At 41.2% G+C, this 21044-nt stretch overlaps 2 protein-coding genes across 5 annotated transcripts in view; one reads left to right on the top strand and one right to left on the bottom strand.

The window, feature by feature from the left end:
- COG5 (component of oligomeric golgi complex 5) overlaps positions 1–7160 on the top strand; it is a 308198-nt gene extending 301038 nt beyond the window's left edge. For all 3 annotated transcript variants that reach the window (XM_045030137.1, XM_045030118.1, XM_045030126.1), the window contains one exon: positions 6393–7160. In XM_045030137.1, the coding sequence (XP_044886072.1) occupies positions 6393–6507 (115 nt within the window). In that variant the 3' untranslated portion in view covers positions 6508–7160. The remainder of the gene's footprint in view (positions 1–6392) is intronic.
- A 217-nt stretch (positions 7161–7377) lies between these two features.
- HBP1 (HMG-box transcription factor 1) overlaps positions 7378–21044 on the bottom strand; it is a 33759-nt gene continuing 20092 nt past the window's right edge. For both annotated transcript variants that reach the window (XM_045030150.1, XM_045030156.1), the window contains exons 8-11: positions 20352–20496; positions 16828–17154; positions 9839–9980; positions 7378–8499 (exon numbers count right to left, since the gene is read on the bottom strand). In XM_045030150.1, the coding sequence (XP_044886085.1) occupies positions 8482–8499; positions 9839–9980; positions 16828–17154; positions 20352–20496 (632 nt within the window). In that variant the 3' untranslated portion in view covers positions 7378–8481. The remainder of the gene's footprint in view (positions 8500–9838; positions 9981–16827; positions 17155–20351; positions 20497–21044) is intronic.

Raw genomic sequence — 21044 nt, 5'->3', positions numbered from 1 at the left:
CCTCCCAGCTGCTGTGTAGACATACCCTAGGTGAGTTAATACCCTGCTCCTTGGATTTGGTTTTATGCTTTTCTCTGCAGCACACTCTCTCTCAGCATTGGTTTGTTATACTTCCTCTGGCTTGCCTGCCATGGTGCTCATTTAGCCTGGGCCAGTGGGTCTCCATTACTGCAGCACCATGAAGATGATTCAGAACCTCTTCTCCTAATCTCTGTGCCTGTTGTCTACTGCCTGCCTCTGAGAGATAACAGGCTCTCATCCCTGCTCCTTCCTGCATGGACATACCTCCTGTGAAACTGCGTATTCCTGCCTTCCCGGATGCTAGGATCAATCCACTGCCTAAGCACCCTTCTCCTGCTGTGCACCGAGACCCAGCTTCCAGCTTGTTGGGGGAGCATCTGACTGTGGAGGTGGCTACTGCATTGCAGGGATGGGGATAATTTCCCTGGCAGGAAGCTCACATCTGAGCTCGTTTCCTATTTAGACTTTCTGAATTCCCTAGGCAAAGATTTTCAACAGTGGGTGCTGAAGTGGGGCTCCTAAACTCACGTTTAGACACCCACATAAGTGACCTAATCTATAAAAATGCCAAGTGTCCAGCAGCTCCCATTGACTTTAAGGGCCTCTATTATTTGAAAATGTTGGCTTCAGCTCGGAGTTGTTGATCTCCTTCAGGGAGCATATGAGGTGTATAATTTTGAGAGCACATTTGACCTCAGGAAATGTTGCCTTCGCTCCCCAGGATACTGCATCTCATCTCGCACTTTCCAGACATCTTTGTTATCTCTTAAATCTCCCCTGTATTCTCAGCTTATGAATGTGAGGTATTGAAAACAGTGGTTCCCTTCTTCTATATCAGCTGTCACTGGTGCAATTATTATGAAAGGAATATTTCTTTGAATTTGTTTTTGAGACTCCAGGGGTGGCCGTTAGAATTGCTGCTCTCACTGCATTTGTTACCCAAGTCGTAGCTGTACTTAGCTTTCTTTTCCATTCAGGCCAGAGCTCTACAGAACAGAATGCAAGTTTTCCCAGGGAGGTGTTGTACATTACACAGCTGCTTTTGGGATCCATCCTTTCTGCTAGCTCAGAGGAAATCCATATGTAACATATATAGCACTGTATAAGTTTCCAAAGAAGTGTTCAAACATCGATGAGTTTGGCCTCTTGTCACCACTACAAATACGGAAATAGTTTTGTCCCTATTTGGCAGAGGGAGAGGCAAAAACACTCAGGGCTAGAGCCACAAAAGGGACCTAAGTGTTGCAATACCTAATGCCTAATCATTAAAGAACATTGGGCCAGAGAAAACAAATTGACACTGTAGCCAAGTGGTTAGCGCACCCAGCTGGGTTGTGGGAGATTCAGGTTCAAGCCCTATTAGTTATACAAAATGGAACAGCTTTAGCAGGAGCGATCCCACCCCAGAACATCAGGGATTAAAAAAATTGGTATCTGTTGATTATGAAAATAGCTCCTTCAGTTTCTGTCCCCCCAGTTGTCTTGTTATGCTAAGAGGATTAAACTCCCTAATTTTTCAGCACCCAGTTACAAACATTTCTTCCAAGGAAAATCAGTCAGGAGAGGACAATGGTGATGTTATTGGCTCCCCTGGTGGCCTTAGCATCCTTGGTTCTCAGCTCTTATGAACATGGTGGTGACTCTGTCTTGGTCTCCCTGAAATTTCCAAACTCCTTTCTCAGGAACTGGTGTTTCACTTTCAACCTTGCCTCAAGTTCATACTGTGTAAATAGCAGTGAGCGCATTAGTGTATTTTCTATCGCATCACACCACACAAGACAATTTCAGTTACACCGTATTATTGTATTTGCTTATGTGCTCACCACTCATGTCAGTTCAGGCACTCTGGTATTGCAAGTCGCTATGTGTTATACATATAACTCATAGTGATTCATTCACATAACAATGCTTTTCATATATACATGGATTTTCACATTCCACATACATGCAAAATTCTGACTCAAGTCACATGTTCAGCTCTTAGTGGAGAGTATCTCTGCAGAGTTAGTCATCTACCTGGTTAGATTACATAAGAATGCCCATACTGGGTCACACCAACGGTCCATCCAGGGCCGGCTCCAGACCCCAGCGCGCCAAGCGCGCATGTGGGGCGGCATTTTAATGGGAGGGCGGCAGGCAGGTCCGGCGGACCTTCCGCAGTCATGCCTGCGGGAGGTCCAACGGAGCTGCGGGACAACCGGACCTCCCGCAGGCATGACTGCGGCGGGTGCGCTGGTCCCGCGGCTCGTGTGAACCTCCCGCAGGCATGCCTGCGGAAGCTCCACCGTAGGCGCGGGACCAGCGGCACGTCTGCGGGAGGTCCTGCGAAGGCGCGGGACCGGCGCCCAGCAGCGCGAGCGGCGCAGTGCGCCGCCCTGCTTGGGGCGGTGGAATTCGTAGAGCCGCCCCTGGGTCCATCTAGCCAAGTATCCTGTCTTACCTCCTGCATGACCAGGTTGTAGAATTTCACCAAGCAATTCTTGCATCCAGTCCTTGACTTCTGGTTAATCTAGAGCATCTCTTTTAGAAAGACATCCTCTTTTGATTGAAAGACTTCAAATGATGGAGAATCTACAACAGCCCTGGGTAATCTGTTCCAATGGTTAATTGCCTTCATCGCTTTATTTCTGCCTTGAATTTGTCACTTCAGCTTCCAACTATTGGATCTCGTTATGCCTTTGCTCAGTTAAAGAGCCCTCTACTTTCAGAAATGTCAGTACTAGGGCTGTCAAGCGATTAAAAAAATTAATCACGTGATTAAAATAATTAATTGTGATTTATTGCATGCTTAATCTCGCAGTTAAACAATAATAGACTACCATTTATTTAAATGTTTTTGGCTGTTTTCTACATTTTCAAATATATTGGTTTCAGTTACAACATAGAATACAATGTGTACAGTGCTCACTTCGTTTTGATTACAAATATTTGCACCATGAAAAACAAAAGAAATAGTATTTTTCAATTCACCTACTGTAGTGCAATCTCTTTATCATGAAAATTGAACTTACAAATGTAGAATTATGTACAATCCCCTCCCCCTCGCATTCAAAAATAAAACAATGTAATACTGTAGAGCCTACAAGTCCACTCAGTCCTACTTCTTGTTCAGCCAATCACCCAGACAAACAAGTTTGTTTACATTTGCAGGAGATAATGCTGCCTGCTTCTTGTTTATATTGTCACCTGAAAGTGAAAACAGGTGTTTGCATGACACTGTTGTAGCTGGCGTCACAAGATATTTACATGCCAGATGCGCTAACAAGTCATATGGCCCTTGATGCTTCAACCACCATTCCAGGGGACATGTGTCCATGCTGATGACGGGTTCTGCTCGATAATGATCCAAAGAAATGAGGCCCGACAGATGTTCATTTTGTCATCTGAGTCAGATGCCACCAGCAGAAGGTTGATTTTCTTTTTTGGTAGTTTGGGTTCTGTAGTTTCCGCATCAGAGTGTTGCTCTTTTAAGACTTCTGAAAGCACGCTCCACACTTTGTCCCTCGCAGATTTTGGAAGCCACTTCAGACACTTAAAATCTCGGGTTGAGTGCTGTAGCTATCTTTAGAAATTTCACATTGGTATCTTCTTTGCATTTTGTCAAATTTGCAGTGAAAGTGTTCTTAAAATGAACATGTGCTGGGTCATCATCTGAGACTGCTGTAACATGAAATATATGGCAGAATGTGGGTAAAACAGAGCAGGAGACATACAGTTCTCCCCCTAGGAGTTGTCACAAATTTAATTAAAGCATGTCCTCTGGAACAATGGCCGAAGCATGAAGAGGCATATGAATCTTTAGCACATCCGGCACATAAATATCTTGCGACCCCGGCTACAAGAGTTTTACATTGTTTTGGTTTTGAGTGCTGTTATGTAACAAAAAAACTTACCTTTGTAAGTTGCACTTTCATGATAAAGAGATTGCACTACAGTACTTAGTATTTTTCAATTCACCTCATACATTTCATCATTTTTACAGTGCAAATATTTGTAATAAAAAGTAATATAAAGTGAGCACTGTACACTTTGTGTTGTAATTGAAATCGATATATTTAAATTTAAATTGGTATTCTATTAACAGTGCGATTAATCGCAATTAATTTTTTTGAGTTAAGTGCGTGAGTTATCTGTGATTAATTGACAGCCCAGGTCAGTACTTATAGGATGTGAAGCCTTCTACCTTCTCGGCATCACGATCAACTACACTAAAAGTGGGCTGTGAAACCATTATAGCCCATTTTACTCCTCAGCAGGATTTCCCTCTTGTTCAATGGGATGCCTCTCCCTTTGAGCCTTTAGGCAAGTTCCCTCTCAAATGGATCACCCTTAAAGATGCTATGCGTGTAGTGACTTCAGCTATGAGAGTTGCAGAATAAAGTTTCCCCATCCTCCTCGGAGCTTCTCTCCCTCCTCCCTGACAAATAGTTGTTCCATCTTCTAGCCCAGGGATCAGCAACCTTTGGCACGCAGCCCGTCAGGGAAATCCGCTGGCGGGCCGCGACAGTTTGTTTACCTGCAGCGTCCTCAGGTTCGGCCGGTCGCAGCTCCTACTGGCTGTGTTCCAGGCCAATGGGGGCTGGGAGAAGTGGTGGCCAGCACATCCCTTGGCCTATGCCACTTCCCGCAGCCTGGAATGGCGAACCGCGGCCAGTGGCAGCTGCGATTGGCCGAACCTGCGGACGCTGCAGGTAAACAAACCATCCCAGCCTGCCACTGGATTTCCCTGACGGGCTGTGTGCCAAAGGTTGCTGATCCCGGGTCTAGACTTTATTACAAGTGAACAAGGAATTCCATATCAGTGATTCTATTTTTCTCTCAATATCTTGCCCTGTCCCAGCTATGTTTCAGAATAGAAAGCTGTATTCCGTGGGTAATAAATGCGTTCTAGAAAATTTTTGTTATTCTTATTGTTTGTTTTGAGGGATGCTATAAAGAAAATAGAGCTGCTAAGCCTGTCCTCAACAGATGGATAAAGAAGGTTGTTGCCTAGTTTACAAACAAGGCAGCCTTCCTCATCCCCTGAGACAGTTGTATTTCTTGGGCAGCGAGGGCAAAGCCATTTGCTTCTGAAATAAGGCAGCCATGCACTCATTCATAAAGCTTGACCTGCTGACTGCTCAACCTGCCTTTGGGCAGAATTTTGCTAATAGCACTATCAGGTAAAGTGTTCATGCTGTAACCAACTGGCCTTGAGTTGATTCTTACTAAATCGGAGAAAAGAAATGCATAACGAGCGAAAATTATTTACTAGTAACTGTTTGTCATCTCCTCTTCCCTAATCCACCCTCTGAGGATTATTTTTCTAAGCTTTTCTAACTTTTTGCTATGGTAAAGTCTAACGGAAAGGGAGGCTCAGACTGGAGCTTAGAGGGAAAGTCTCACTCTCACCTTTATTGCTACTGGCTAGTTGGCACTATTGTTCCATCTGTCTCTCTTGTGGGATAGAAAAAGAGGAGTCTGACAGTAAATTGAATTACTGGTAAATATTTAACTAAGTAGTGTTAATTTTTTTGTCTAACAGTAAAAATCAAAATCAATTTATTTTATTTAAAAAACTAGGGGCTACCATTTAATATTAATAAACCACCTTTGATAAATCAAGCCCACAGGTCCCAGTTCTGTCTTCAGATATGCTCTAGTTCAACCCCGCTGTTGGGTGAAAGCTATGGCTTGTGTTACACAGGTCAGCCTACATAATCATAATGGTCTTTTCTGGCCTGAATCTACATACTTAGCCTGGCAACATGCATGACAGTTGCATAAGAAAAATCCAGTAGAAATGTGCACACACATGTGAAAATGTGTTATCAGTAAAAGCAGTATTTCCCAAAAGGTGGAGCAGAGAGGAGCCAGAGTCAGTCATTAAAAGTTAGCTGTTCTGGTAGAGAAGAACACATTCACTTCATGCCTGCTTGAGTTTACAGAGAGCCTGAAGCAATCACTGGGAGGCACAAATGGCCACTAATTATTTCACTGCTGAAAGGAGACTCAGTAGATCTTCATAAAACAGGTGTGGGAGGCTGGGATTGTGAAGATACAGGAATGAAAATGTCTACCACCACACAGGATTGGAGGGTTGGTTGTGACTAATTTTATTTTCCTGATTTTTGAGAGGTGAGGGGCTGAACTTCCAACAGTTTGGGAAGACACTGGTTTAGCGAGAGAGCAGGGCTGATTGTTCAGGGTTTATACAGTCAGGAACCTTTTTTGGTATTCCCGGTTCTAGCTTACAGATCTACTCTGGGTCCCAATATCTAGCTGCACAAATAACTGTTTTCTAATAGACTTAACTAATTAATTAATCTAACTTCTTTACAATTAAAATGATCCTCTGATTTAATTTTTTTTATTTTTATTTTTTAACTCAGAGGCGCACTGGAAGCTTATGTTCAGTCGGTAAGAACAAGAGAAGGAAAGGAGTTTGCACCTGTCTATCCCATAATGGTTCAACTGCTGAAGAAAGCAATGTCTACGCTTCAGTAGCAGCATCCGACCCCAATGCTACTCAAATTCTATATTGTTAATTGGGCACTGACCGATGAATGCTTATAGGGTTAATATAATTCTTTTTGAATATGCCATCCTTTTCAAAAGTGCTACTAGAAGAAGCCCTGTCTAATAAAGGTTCTAACATCTTTTTTTTGTACTCTGTATTCCTCAGCTTTGTCTAAACAGTAGGAAATGTTTTATTGTAATAGAATAATATAATTTCACACAAAATTATTCTCAAACAATATTTGCCTAATATTTTCTAATATCCTTTCTGAATTTAGAAGGTAAAAAAAAAAACTTAGGACTTTCTCAAATGTTCTATATGCTTCAGTAAATGAATTCTAATAAATAATACCTGCACATTTAGCTATTTTCCTGTAAATATGGCACAAAAAAGAGTTTAAATATTAGTGATATGCAGAAAGGTAGCTTTTTTTTTATAATGTTAGAATGAAAGGGTCTAAACTTCAGTAGAGATAGATCAGTTTGTCTAACATTCCATGTAAAAAGCACTATTTATCACACAAAAAAAATTTAATTTACAAAATAAAGTAGCATTGATTCTTTGCAGCATCGTTAGTGCATAAGTGGAATTTCGATTTCCTATCTTTTTGCTACAAGTGTAATAAAGAGCATCTACTATCTTTTGATCTCGAATTCAGTATTTAAAATTCAATAAGCGGCGTCCTAATTAAAAAGCAACAAACATACTTACAAGATGTGTGCAGTAAAACTATTCTACATCTTTGGCTCTTTATGAAACAACACAAGCCTTTGCACAGATTTGCAATACTTAAAATATGTATTTCTGCAGGCCTGACTTAATGACTAGTCTTTAGTTTATTAAAAAACCACCACCAAGAAGTTTTACAAATTTATTTGAAATAATATACAAGAATATAGTGTGCAAAAATCTTAGGGGCAACATCCTGTAGACATGTGTCATGAACAATTAATTTACAGTTGTGATTCTTAAAAAAGAAACATACTGCTTGTTTAGTAACATGAAAAGCCATGATTATAAAAGTTTACAGCAAAAGCAGCTGTAATTTTAATGTATCTGGCCTAATTTTAGACAGTTGGAGGAAAAAAGTAAAGTGCAAGTGTTGCACCTACGTAAGTGCAAAGTTTGCCCCCACCATAAAGATATCTTATGGCAAAATAAAATATAATCATAGAATATGTGGCAGAGGAGACAAAACACACAGTTAAAAGTACAATGGTGACAATTATAATTTGCAATATTTTCTTGAGATAATACAATGCTATTAATTCATTTCATCCTGGCCCAGGCCATTATTTCCATTGGAAATAATAGCTCACAGTATTGTCAGCTGGTGCAAAAACATCACACCGTGGATATAAATTTTATATGTGGCACCCCACTAGGCAACTCTCTGGCTACGGTGCACTACGCTGTCCATTTACCACACAATCTGGTAGCTTGTTGGCATGGGGCAGACTGGGAGTTCACAGGTTGGTACTAATGCTTTTTGCCATTTCAGGAAATCCCAGCTCCCAGAATCATCATTAATTACATGGCTTGTGCAATACATATTAATCAGCAATAGAAATCAATGTATAAACAGCTGTTACATATTTTAAAATTCCCCATTTTTTACATTTTTAAAAAATAAAACATTTATACACATCTCCTCTTCTTTTTCCTAATTTACTTAGCACCACAGGATATCCATTTTCAAGCCTATATTACCTGATAGACATATATGAAGTTTGGAAGAAAAATAAGGCAATTTGGTTTAAAATGTTGATAGTTTTAGCTTACTGAATGCTCTATTGTAAAAAGCAAATTCTCACTCATGTGAAATCATTTTCTGACTTGATAATGCCAGTATTTTGTGGTCTCACAAATTCACAACAAATGGTAAGACCTTGATCTTCATAAATCTCTCCATCAAGTGTCAGCCGTTTTGTAAATATAGTTAAGAACAGTAAAATTCTGATTTAATGTTGTTGTGAGCCCTGTAAAAACAGTAACAAGAGAAACCACGTTAGCAATTACAAATCAAAGAGAAATACAGATGCAGAGGTAATATGAGATGTGAAAAGGATTTATTTACAGAATGTACAGAAGTATTTGCATTTGCTGATCAAGGTGCATGCAAAAAATAACATGCTGATATGGGTAGTTGCAAAATGAGCTAACTCTAACTCTGTCCCTAGACTAACAAGTGAAGCCAAATAGTTATTTGGAGAGTTTCTTGAATCAGCTCGTTTGCTCTCCGAACCTCAAGCAAGGTGTAATAATTGTACAAATCACTAGCTACAGCTGCTTTGTCACGGGGGTAGTTCATCCTCGGTATTTCTATGATGTCCATCATCATTGTATCTACATATGCAAAAAGCATTAGCAGGAAAAATCTCAATACATAGGGGTGTGTTCACGTTCTCCTCCTTGCTGAGGCCAACCCATGACTGACTGAAACGTTGCTCTCAGTTCCATGCACAATCCATTTGTTTCAATTCAAATGCACAGGTGAAGCTGAGTTTAATTTGGTCCTCATGACTAGCATATGTACACTAAGCTCTAGTACCAGCCCAGGGCTAGAATGGCACAGGCAATCTCCCATTGTGATTCCCAAGACCACATTACTGGGAAAAATACAGTTACTAAATAGAAGTCTTTCGTTAAACCATAATGGAATACTGCAAGCTTTAATAGAATTACATGAAGTTTTGTTGCCTTATTACACAATTTCTAATTTTAATTCTGCCATTGTAGCTGCTAGAATAATAAATTGCACAGAAAGATACAAGCAGCCAGCCTGGTGATACCATCAGGGATTTGATGGTGCTTTGTGCAGCCCAGAGACTGAAGGCTCTATGTAGTAAGTGGAGAAGCAACCATGCTCTTGCAGCATTCTGTCTAAGCCCTAAAGCAACACCTGCATATGCTCCTGAAAAAGCTTTCTCATTCACACTCTTCAAGTCAAAGTCCTTACAGACTCCATACTCTGAAAAAAAGTCTCACTTTTCAGACCAGTGGAATTCATGTGGTTTTTTTTTTTAAGGAGTAACATGAGAGTGAGTGGCTTCCATCCAGTACATAATCACATTGGCATCGGTTTTGAAACAGGCCAATTGCCCTGTCATCAGTCAGAACAGACTGTGACAGCAACTCTGCAACAGCAGGTTAAAGGCTATAGAGTAACAAAAGGAAAGTGTGGGCTAGTGCAACAAAGGAGAGCAGGAGGTCTACTATACTATATTACTATATACTGCAGAAAAAGAAAAACATGGCACTGTATGAACATATTTGTAAACTATGTAATGCAGTCGAGCACTGTTTGACAAAACATACTGAATTTGTTCGTTTCCGTTTCCAACAGTCAGGATTTAAACGTTTTTGTTCTTCAGCCAAAGCCTTGGCTTCCAGCGTGTACATCCGTCTTTCTTCATTTTTCATTTTCTTCCACCTGTCACCAAGTATCACACTTATGGCTCTGCAAAATAAATGTTTACAGAATGGTCAAGGCAGGAATTTCTTATAAATCCCACAATATTTCTTGTCTCTTGTAAAAGGCTCTCATCAGAAAGAAAATGTTAGACATGAAAGCAAACAAGACCCATTTCCTCTTTGCAGTGTGTGAGCATATTTCTGACTGTCCTATGCCTCTTTGAATAGTCACAGGGAAGCCCTCCAGCTCTTGTTAAACAGAGTAAGGCTACAAGGGCATATTTTGAGATTTAGAAGTTTGAACATCACACACTGTAATCTAACAAAGTGGGAAAGTTAAGAGTCTGGTTGGTCACCATGCAGGCTATCACCCGTTATCTACAACCACACAATATTTACAAAATTGTTCTCTTTCACCTCATTTTATGGGATGATGATATGGCAGGGCTTGCTGAAAAGATGCTGCTGCATAATTAGGGTAGTGATTTTGCGATGACTGCAACCGAACAAAAGATTTTGTTTAATGAAAACGCACTAGAACGGGCTTCCCTGTGGCTGACGGGTTGACCTACTGGGTAGATGCATTCAGAGTTCCCACTATTAGCCTGTGTGGGGAGGAGAAGCTCAGACTGTTGGGCTCTTGAACAAGTTCTAGGCTGGACAGCAGTAAGGGACCATTTGTTATAACTCGCCCCTTGATTATTTCCTAAAGCTTAATGTGAAAAAAAACTTCTCTACCTTACACCTAATAGGCCCTATGCCCATTGGACACCATCGCCCCTCATTGTGCCATATTGCTTAACTGTTTCCAAAATGATGGTGATTGATTAGCTGTTCATACAAAATACAATCCACAGCCCCACCATAAATCCTCTTTAAATTACAGAGAAAGTTTTATTAGTGATTCATGAAAACATGGGATAGGTGATATTCCCCCTCAAATTACCAATGATACACACATTATCAGTAAAAAGGCTCACAGTAAACTGTGCAGTTTACCGGCTCCCTAATAAAATCAGGTAAAGCACAGCAACATCAAGCACTTCTGGGTAGTTTTACATATGTCTGTTTAGAGGTAGTTCGTTCTGCTCCACACCAACTAGGAGACAAACTAATTCTGAAAGGTTCTACCTCAGCCAGAATCCTATGGGTTACGCAGCACCCAGGGAGCAAAATGGAAGCGCAATTTAATCTCTACTTATCACTAAGCCTGTATTGTGAGATGCTTTGAAGACGCCTGAGACCAAAGGCTCATACGTTAGTCTGTCTTTGGTAAATCCACACAGGTAGGTCAATTTGTGTCTTTCAATGATAGGGTTCATATTTCTGAGTTATGTTATCATGGCTAGTTCTACAGGTACATGCACTAGTTTAGTTGGAAGGTTTCATAAATATCTGTTTCAAGATATGGTCCAATGGCCCCAAAAGCTGCCCCTCTCAGACAGGCACTATTTAGTACTGGTACATCAGCAAGTGCTGTGGAGTGAGGACACAGTGACTCAACTAAAAGAAGAATTTGTTAAAGGGTGTCACCTCAAGCCACTGAGCTTCCAACTATAGATACTGAAGATCTACATATGCCCCAGTGTATGGGAGGCATGCTACAGAAGCTCACTTTAATTAGGGCAAATGGAGATCGCTGAACCAGTCAGCAGACAGAGTTCAAGGAACTAAACTGCAGTTTAAAAAAAAGGTTATTTCTTGTTTCAGATACTGCCCTCTCCTGCTGCTGAAGCTGGAAAACTGATTTACAAATAGTGACCTTGTCATTAAATACAGGTCTAGCTATTAGCCGATGGGAAAGGGGGTCAGACCTTCCATTTACAGTGCAAAGGCATGAAAATGTGCATGAGTGAGCAGTCTGACACTACCCATGCTGTTTCTGCTCATTTTATTAAACTGGATGAAATTGCTGCTTACACATATTTAACAACCCAGGCATGGCTACTGAATATTAATATTCAATAACAATTATATGATTATTACTTGCTTATAGCTTTGGTCTAGGTATACTTGGTCCAGCCTTAGCATAGGGGTGGGAGACAGTTTAGCTGACCTCTGAGGGGACCTGCCACCTCTACATTTCTGATTCTACTAATAATTGGAGATATACCAATCTCCTAGAACTGGAAGGGACCTCGAAAGGTCATCGAGTCCAGCCCCCTGCCTTCACTAGCAGGACCAATTTTTGCCCCAGATCCCTAAGTGGCTTCCTCAAGGATTGAACTCACAACCCTGGGTTTAGCAGGCCAATGCTCAAACCACTGAGCTATCCCTCCCCCATACTTTACGTTTCTCTAAACCAGGGGTCGGCAACATACAGCACACGTGCCAAAGGTGGCACGCAAGCCGATTTTTGATGGCACGCGCTGCTCTGGGGTTCCGGCTGCTGCCCCGTTGCCAGCCGGGGTCCCGGCCGCCGGCCCCCCTCAGCCCACTACCGGCCTGGGGTTCTGCTCATCGAGGCCAGCAGGAGGCTGAGTGGGGCCAGCGGCTGGGACCCCAACTGGCCAGGGGCCGGCAGCCGGAACCCCAGACCGGCAGCAGGCTGAGTGCTACTGGCACCCCAGACTGGCAGCGGACTGAGCCACTCAGCCCCCCCGCGCCCCCCCCCGGCCCATTCAGCCCGCTGCTGGCTGAGTAAATGGAACCCCAGACCGGCAGCGGGCTGAGCAGGACCAGCGGCTGGACCCCAGACCAGCAGCGGGCTGAGCGGGATTGGTGGCTGGAACCCCAGACAATGATCCCAGGGAAGGATCACACTAAATTGATAAGATCTGCATTTTAATTGTATTTTAAATGAAGCTTGTTAAATATTTTTCAAACCTTATTTACTTTAAACACAACAATGGTTTATTTATATAATAGAGAGAGAGAGAGAGGCCTTCTACAAATGTTAAGGCACGGGAAACCTTAAATTACAGTGAATTTTGCACACCACTTCTGAAAGGTTGATGACCCCTGCTTTAAACCAAAGGTTACTGGTATAATGACTATTGTTTTGTCTCTGGTAGTTATACAGCAAGGAGTTATAAACTTGTTAAACCTTCCTAAATAGTTTTTTTAAATGTGTACAGGGGCAGGCCGGTAAAACACTCTCATGCCCAAGACACTTGCTATCTCCAAGAGACAAAGCTGCGCACACAGGTATTGAACCTATATGGTTTTGGAGCTTCAGCAATCTGGTGGAAATGTAAGAGCTTCGTGTGAAAGAGGAAATGGAGCATGGCTGCTCATCAACCAGTACTACTGAGATTGATGAAAAGTCTGGCTAGTGAGGTTCCATGACCTTGAAAGCCTCTTCTAAATTTCTTCTACGGCCAGCAGTAACTCAGGCAAAAACCTGTCCAATTACATCCCTCACTAGACTGCCCCTCCCCCCAACCTGTGTTCCCTCACTCATGGCTTTAGGGTGCCTCAAAAAGCATCTGCTGTCCTTTTCAAGTGCTAGTAAGGCATCTGATTACGTAATCGAACAGCTATGGTTACTTCTGATGAATTAAGAGGAGGAAGTATCAGAGGGGTAGCCATGTTGGTCTGGATCTGTAAAAAGCGACCAAGAGTCCTGTAGCACCTTATAGACGAACAGATGTTTTGGAGCATAAGTTTTCGTGGGTCTGACGAAGTGGGTATTCATCCACGAAAGCTTATGCTCCAAAACGTCTCTTAGTCTATTAGGTGCCACAGGACTCTTTGCTGCTTTTTAAGCAGAGGAAGGAATTATTACAGGTTCTAGCCCTTGTAAAGTCTGCACTAAACAAGCCATTAAATTTGCTTCCGCTACACATTTAAAGTTATCTGAGCCTAGGTATCTGTTTCCATCAATTATACTAAAGATATAGGGCTGTATTTCAGATATGTTCCACTTTCAAAACTTACATGTCATTCAAAAATTATTTAAATATTTTTGCATACAGGATAAAGTCCACTTATGGATACATGGCAACGAACCCATGGTGGTTGTCAAGCTTACTGAGGTCTGAAACACTTAAAGCATCATCTTAAATCAGGTTTGGATTGGGAGCATTCTGCTCAAGCCTTAGACTGAAATGGATGTTGCCCTATATACTGGGGTTTTCACAGATCACTATTTTATTAGCCTGGGGCTAGAGGCACAAAGGGACTTAGGTGTCTAAGTGCCCCTTCAGGTGCCTGAATTCCAGGATCAGGCCCCATAGGTATTCACAAACCCCCCTGCTCAGCTTCTGCCAAACCTCGTATGCACTAATCATACTTGGCGCACAAGTTTTTACAGTAAAAGCTGGCTGTTTCTGCCTCTGAGCACGTGCACTGCTGCCTTGGTCTAGGCAGCCAGACACCTACACCCAGTGTGATCCATGAACCAGGGACTGATAGATGTTCCTTGGCCTAATGCAACTGTGGGGCAGGAGGCAGAGGCGCTCCCTCATAACTTTTAGCCCAGTGGTTAGGGTACTGACCTGGGAAATCGTGGTTCAAATCCCCACCTCCTGAGGGAGAAGGGGTTTGAACAGGTATCTGCCACTTGTCAGATGAGTGACCTAACCCCTGGACTATGGGATATTTGGATGCTGGTTTCCCTCGATTTCTCCTGTTGAAGGTGTTCCATTGTTAGATTAACTAATTAAAGTGTCTGTGCACGCTCTCTGGCACAATAACACATAAGAATGACTCTCTAGCCTGTTGGTTAGAGCAACCACCTAAGATGTGGGAGACCCAGCTTTTAGTCCTTCTGATCCTATGACTCTTTAATTACCCTGAGCCCTGGCCTACAAGTTATGAGAGAGCTCCTCCCTGCTTCCCCTGGGGCGGCTTGCAAAAAGAGCATAGGTGCCTAACTCCAATAAAGGCTTTGCAACTGAGAATCCCAAGCAGAGGGAGGCACCTCCCTCCAGCTTGGAGTCAGGCAGAAACACTCCTCTTCTATTGGCTACATTGGGCAGGGAGCCAACTAGTGCTCTGGCTTTTGTGAATCCTATTTAAGGAAGCTAGCTTCCTCCAGTCATTCTATAGGAAACCTCAGCACCTAACTCAAGCTTTGTGAATCTCATTGATTTTCTAAGTGCCTAAAAATTAGGTGTTGAGACACTGAGCATCCCAGTGCCTAAGCTCCTTGATGAATCTAACCTTTGATGGGTTGGAAACATTGTGTTCCCCTTCCCCACCCCCAAAAACGTAACCCAGTTGGGAATGCCAGTTCACATATGCTAATTTAATATGTGTAAGCAAAACAAACAAAAATGGCATAGCTGTTATTGCAATGGAAGGTCAGAACCTGAGTTTACAAATGAATGATTATGCTGTAATTAAACATACACCATACACTGTAAAATTTTCTTAGTAATTTGATAAGTTGTATACATTTGAATAAATATGATTGCTTCTGCATATCCAAATTTGTGAATACTCCACTAGTGTGTCTAAAAGGCTGTTTTGCTGGTCACAAGTTTGTAGAATCGATAAACCCAAAGCTAGTGACCGATGCTGCACTATGTTTTTTTAAAAGACAAAGCATATACGTGTTCCCATGCACTGCATTTCCCACCGAGGCCCTAAGTGTTTCATTCCAGAATGTCAGTTACTTGTTAATCTTCAGTTATTTTTCTCAGCCTAAATTTACATATGGAAATGTTAAAACTTCCTTGGAATTCACCCAACTGCAGCTCCAGCTTGCTCCATTTGAAATCAGTATTTTAAATGAAATTATATTATGTTTTTCTAATTGGCTGTTTTGATTTCTCAGTGATAGTTATAGTGAATGTGAAGACAGACACATTTGCAAAGATGCATCATTGAAGTGACTCTATACTCATTATGGAACTCTATGATATGGCAGAGCAGAGCGATTTAAGGGTTGGGTTATTTGTGCTATGAGGTTTAATTTCTTAACTCTGGGTTTTTGCTAGGTTTAGTACTGTAATTTATAAGAAATTATTCTATTCTCATATAAAGGCAAAAAATTTCTTTTCAGAACTTGTATATAAAACCACAAACATTTTAGAAATAATATGCACAAACATACCTATGTATGTATATAGATATAAAAACTTACAACTTATATATTATTTATAACTGATATATACAAACATTTGTATATAATAGATATCTTTGTCTAGACATTTATTATATATAAACTGTGTGTGTGTGTGTGTGTGTGTGTGTGTGTGTGTGTGTGTGTGTGTGTATATATATATATAAATAAATAAAATTTACACACATATCAAAACATAGACCCATTTAACCCTTCTTGCCAGGGACAGCTACATATTACTCACCACTGGTGACTAAGTAACTGGATTTTTCAAGCTTTGTAGTGCAAACAACAGAATGGCATAGGAACAGTTAAAACATTATTGCTTGGATTACAACAATACTTAGAAACCCTAATCAAGGATCAGAGTCACACTGTTCTAGGTCATTTATAGACAGAGGTAAAAAGACAAACACTCCTTACCCCAAAGAGCTTACAATCTTATGTCAAGACACAATCAGAGACTGGGAGGCAAGATATAAAAATCCCCTTTCCCTGCCGTAACACAGAAAGGACAACACAGTATTTTTTCCCCTGAATGAATCTTACCAAAATGTACAAAGTCTGTGTGCACTGCGTGCGCGCACACACACACACACACACCTCAAATGCTTCTGAGGGCAGGATAAAGTATACATAAAGCTACAATAGAAGTAGATATTAAACCAGTTTCTGCCCTGACACTGGTTGTCAAGTTCACTGAGGTCTGAAGCCTCCTCTTAAGTTTGGCCTTCTATGAGCAGCTTTCAGTTTGTTTCTTGGAACAATACATACACATTTTATTTCACTTACAAAACTTAATTTGCTATAAGTTTAAAAATCGGACTTGCAAACTTTGCTAGGTCAGTTATATGGTCAAAACTAAGAAGTTGAGTACCGTTACCTGTTATCTTTCCCTGGATACATCTGAGTATATTCAACTCTGTACTTTTTGGCAAAAAGCATGAAGGCATTCATTGGTCTTTTGCATTTGTTAGGAGAAGTGGCACTCATAGTACTTGCAGTCCCTGAGCTGTGGCTTTTACCAGCTTTACTACACAAAGAACTGGAGGAAAGCTGTGATGATCCATCAGCCACACAGTTTTTACTGCATTCTGATCTCTCAAAGTCTTGACTACCCGATCCTCCGCAAGACAAAGAAGCGCGACGCTGACGAGCCATGCTGCTTAATACATAAACTGCAGAAGAATCCATTGGTGTAAAATCATAACTAGAATGAAAAGATACATCACTTGATTAGGAAGTAAATCAATTAGAATGAAATTTACAGGTCCTGCTTTTAGAACCTATGTTGATTCCTGAACAATCCCTAATTAATTGTTCCACTGTTCATTTTTAGAGTTCTTCACCCAAAACGTACATCATCCAACTGTGATGTACTTGGCACAGAGATTAGCCAACAACTTTGGTAGATGCACCACAATGTGGTGGTGGGATGCAATTGTCCAAGATCTGTTGTTTACTACTGACTACCCTCTTGTATGCCAGTTGTATTTCTGGTCCCATTTCACCTCCTTTTGGAACAACTTCCTTTTATTTCTGCTTTGGACCTTAGTCCACCTTCTGCTTTTGTCTCTGTTACCGCTTAAGGCAGGTGATTGAACTCAAGGCCTGGTGTGTGATGATTGCTGGCAGTGACAACTCATTTGCAGACCTTGAGTGAATAGCACATGGGAGAGTACACCACTACTTCACCCACAAAGTGACTCAGAGCCCAAAGGCCAGAGAGGAAGAGTGAAGTCCAGAGGGCATCTGAGCCCCACCAGTGAGAGCCAGTCCTGCAGAAACCAACAGGGCACCAAAGCTCACCACATGGTAATAAGGGCCAGGTCTGCTCTGGCAGCGTATGTAAGGCCTGGCAGCTTCCTCCCTGACTTTAGTGTCTCCTTCTGCCAGAGGCTGTCAGCAGACTCAGGCAAAGATCACTGCATCAGTTCACCTTTTCAAGGTTTTCTTTACAACCATGACATCTAGAAACAATTGTTTTTAAATGACAGCTTAGATTCCTACATCACTAATGTACATGCCTTACTCAAACCCCAATGAAGAAGAATTAAGCTGAGGAGGCTAAACGTATCCCAGCAGAGATAGCTAAACGTATTTTGATCTATTCTACACAATGTACTGTGAGTGGCATCTAATTCTGGTTTATCAAGTTGCAAGTGGACAGAGTTTGGTTTGTGGACAAAATCTGGGAGAGCATTTTTTTCCGTCAATTCGAGCCCTAAGCCCCATCAGTATTTATGTGAAGTTTTAGTATAGTATTTAAGATATATACATACTTTTGTATGATATATATTATGAAAGAGTCAGTAGTGACTTCATCATTAAGGTTGTGTTGAAAATTGCACTTAAAGAAGGACTAAAGTCTATATAAACGTGTTACTCATTTACATTTTTATTATACACAATATGCTTCAGTGTATTTAATATTATGAAAAACAGAGCATCTCCATAAACCTTCCAGAAAAAACCTGTAGTTCATTTATAATTTTTTATATTAACAGCAAATATAAAAAACACACTACTCACAGAGACTAACATTATAAACAATGTCTTCACAAACAACTGCTTTAGGCACACTTTTGTACTTATATAGCAACTTTCACTGAAAATTAACACAGATACAATACATGATTTAATTCAATTGATACAGTACATGATTTAATTCACAGATAATAATCTTCCACCCTCTAGTGGCAGAAGTGTGAGAATTCCACCATTAGAGATGAGGGGTGGGTGAGGTAATACCTTTTATTGGACCAAAAAAATTGTTTAGCATAAGTAGTTAACACATTTCAAGGGACCATTCAAGGTGAAGTGGCCCATTAACACCCCTCAGTCAAGAGCTCTGAGTAAGCTCAACTCTCTCACTAATAGAAGTTGGCCCAGTAAAAGGTATTACCTCAACCACCTTTCACTCTAATATCCTGGGACAAACACAGCTACAACACCACTGCATAATTCCACCACGTTTCATGACACTCTTAACTGCTTATGTGACATTCAAGTGCTAAGGCCTTTAGCTGATCATAGCTGGGGAAAATATGAATGACTAAAACACAGTGTTCCTATGCCCTTAAAAAAAGAGGTACTATACAATTATCACTCTAAAATACCAACTTGTACCACAAAACTGACTTTAAAATGTGCATAATCCATAAACCCCAATAGTTTTATTTTTAAAACTGAATTGGGCATTTCCATCACCTGCCTGTACTTCCTGACTGAGATACAGGCTGGAAGTGCTGTTCTGAACAGAAGATCAAAGTAGCATCAGACAGATACCCTGTGACTCGCTTGTCTACAGAGGGGATTTCTTCTCTCCCTTTAGTGCTCTGGGATGGGGAATAGTCATTGTCCAAAATCTGCTTGGACCAAAAAGCCTAGCTTGCCAGCTCAAAGAGGGACAGAGAAATGTGGAAAGGAGCTTTTTGTCTCCCAATGATCCTGCTCCTTCCCCACCTTCACGCTCCCAGGACAGCTGGGGCCTGGAGTGTTTTGTTTTTAACTTTCTCTGCCCTGCTGCCCACAGCTGTTGCCTCATGATCTCTTCACTGCTTTACTCCTTTTGCCCAAAGAACTAGACAGGGCCTGATAAGTGTCCAGACGGGGGACAGGCATTTTTTTATTTTTCCTTCATCCCCAACAACCCTGATACCCTTTCAGTAGTGGTTTTAGTCCAAAAAATGGAACAGGAAACTTTAGTAGTACCAATAAAGAAACTGAAAGTTCAAAGTGATCACTGGACCATAAGGGAAAGGGAAGCTGCTGGGGTAATGGGGATAAAGATGGGGTTCAAATCAGCTAGGGAATTTAGGAAGTAGTATGGGAAAATCAGTTTGATCAAAACTATTTTCTCTCTTCCTTCTCTGCAGAATCCTCAAAAATCTGATTAGACAACATTTAAAATGAAGTAACCACATTCCAGGAGCAATAAAGCCATGTCATATTGGTTGGTTCTCTGGTTACTGGTGAACTGCTCGGATGGCTAAAGACAGTGGGAAGCATATGCCAATAGCCAACTAATGCACCTTGTAATGGCAAATATTAGGTTATCCAGCCCACGCTACTCCCCCACCCAATGTATGACTGTTCCGTACAGTATATTTCCAAGTGCTTTATCTGGTCTAGTTTGAAATGTCCTAAGCAATGGGTCTACCACCACTTTCTTTGTGAGACTATTCCATAGACTAACAGATTTCACCATCAGAAAGGTTTTCTGATATTTTGCCTGAAGTCTTACTCTATTTATACCCTCTTGTTCCATCATAAATAATTCCTCTCCCTCCTGGGAGCACATCTTTCACATACTCGTAGATTTACATGCCCACAAGGTTAATGCAACTTTTCTTCTGCATAAAAATGTCACAGAAAAGCAATGACGCCATTTTATCCATAAGTTACCTTTTAAATGTATCAAAAACACCTGAATCATCAAAGTTAATGGCATCGGGGTGTCCTGGAGGTAGACACATATCTCCAATATGCATTTCACAGCATGGAATGCCATGCTGAACCACAGTCAAGCTTGGATAGAAAGAAGACCAACCTGCAGGGGTAAAGAATTAAATTAGACAAATAACCTAGTGAGCTCTAGCTCTGATGTCTTGGCAGAGATCAATCACTGCCAATCCCACCTGGCAGAGAGCAATAAAGAAAATATGGGTTTCACAAAAATGGATTTCAAATATTAGTCCAGATAAAGTTTTTATTTACTTTTTTCCCCAAAAGCAAAATCAAAAACTTCTGCTTGTGTAATTACTGATGTAGTATCAGAGGGGTAGCCGTGTTAGTCTGGATCTGTAAAAGCAGCAAAGATCCTGTTGCACCTTATAGACTAACAGACATACTGGAGCATGAGCTTTCGTGGGTGAATCCGACGAAGTGGGTATTCACCCATTAAAGCTCATGCTCCAGTACATCTGTTAGTCTATAAGGTGCCACTGCTGCTGATGTAGTATAGTTCATTTTTACCTCATTTACAAGCTTTTTATCCAAGCAAAAAAAAAGAACAGAAACCCAAACCAAGTAACCATTTTACCAACGTTAAGGGCATGGCTACACTTGCAGATATAGAGCGCTGTGAGTTAAACCAGC

Source organism: Mauremys mutica, chromosome 1 (assembly GCF_020497125.1).
Source record: "Mauremys mutica isolate MM-2020 ecotype Southern chromosome 1, ASM2049712v1, whole genome shotgun sequence".
Lineage (NCBI taxonomy): Eukaryota > Metazoa > Chordata > Testudines > Geoemydidae > Mauremys > Mauremys mutica.
Note: the sequence above shows the minus strand (reverse complement) of the source record. Positions and strands in the feature narration are given on the sequence as shown.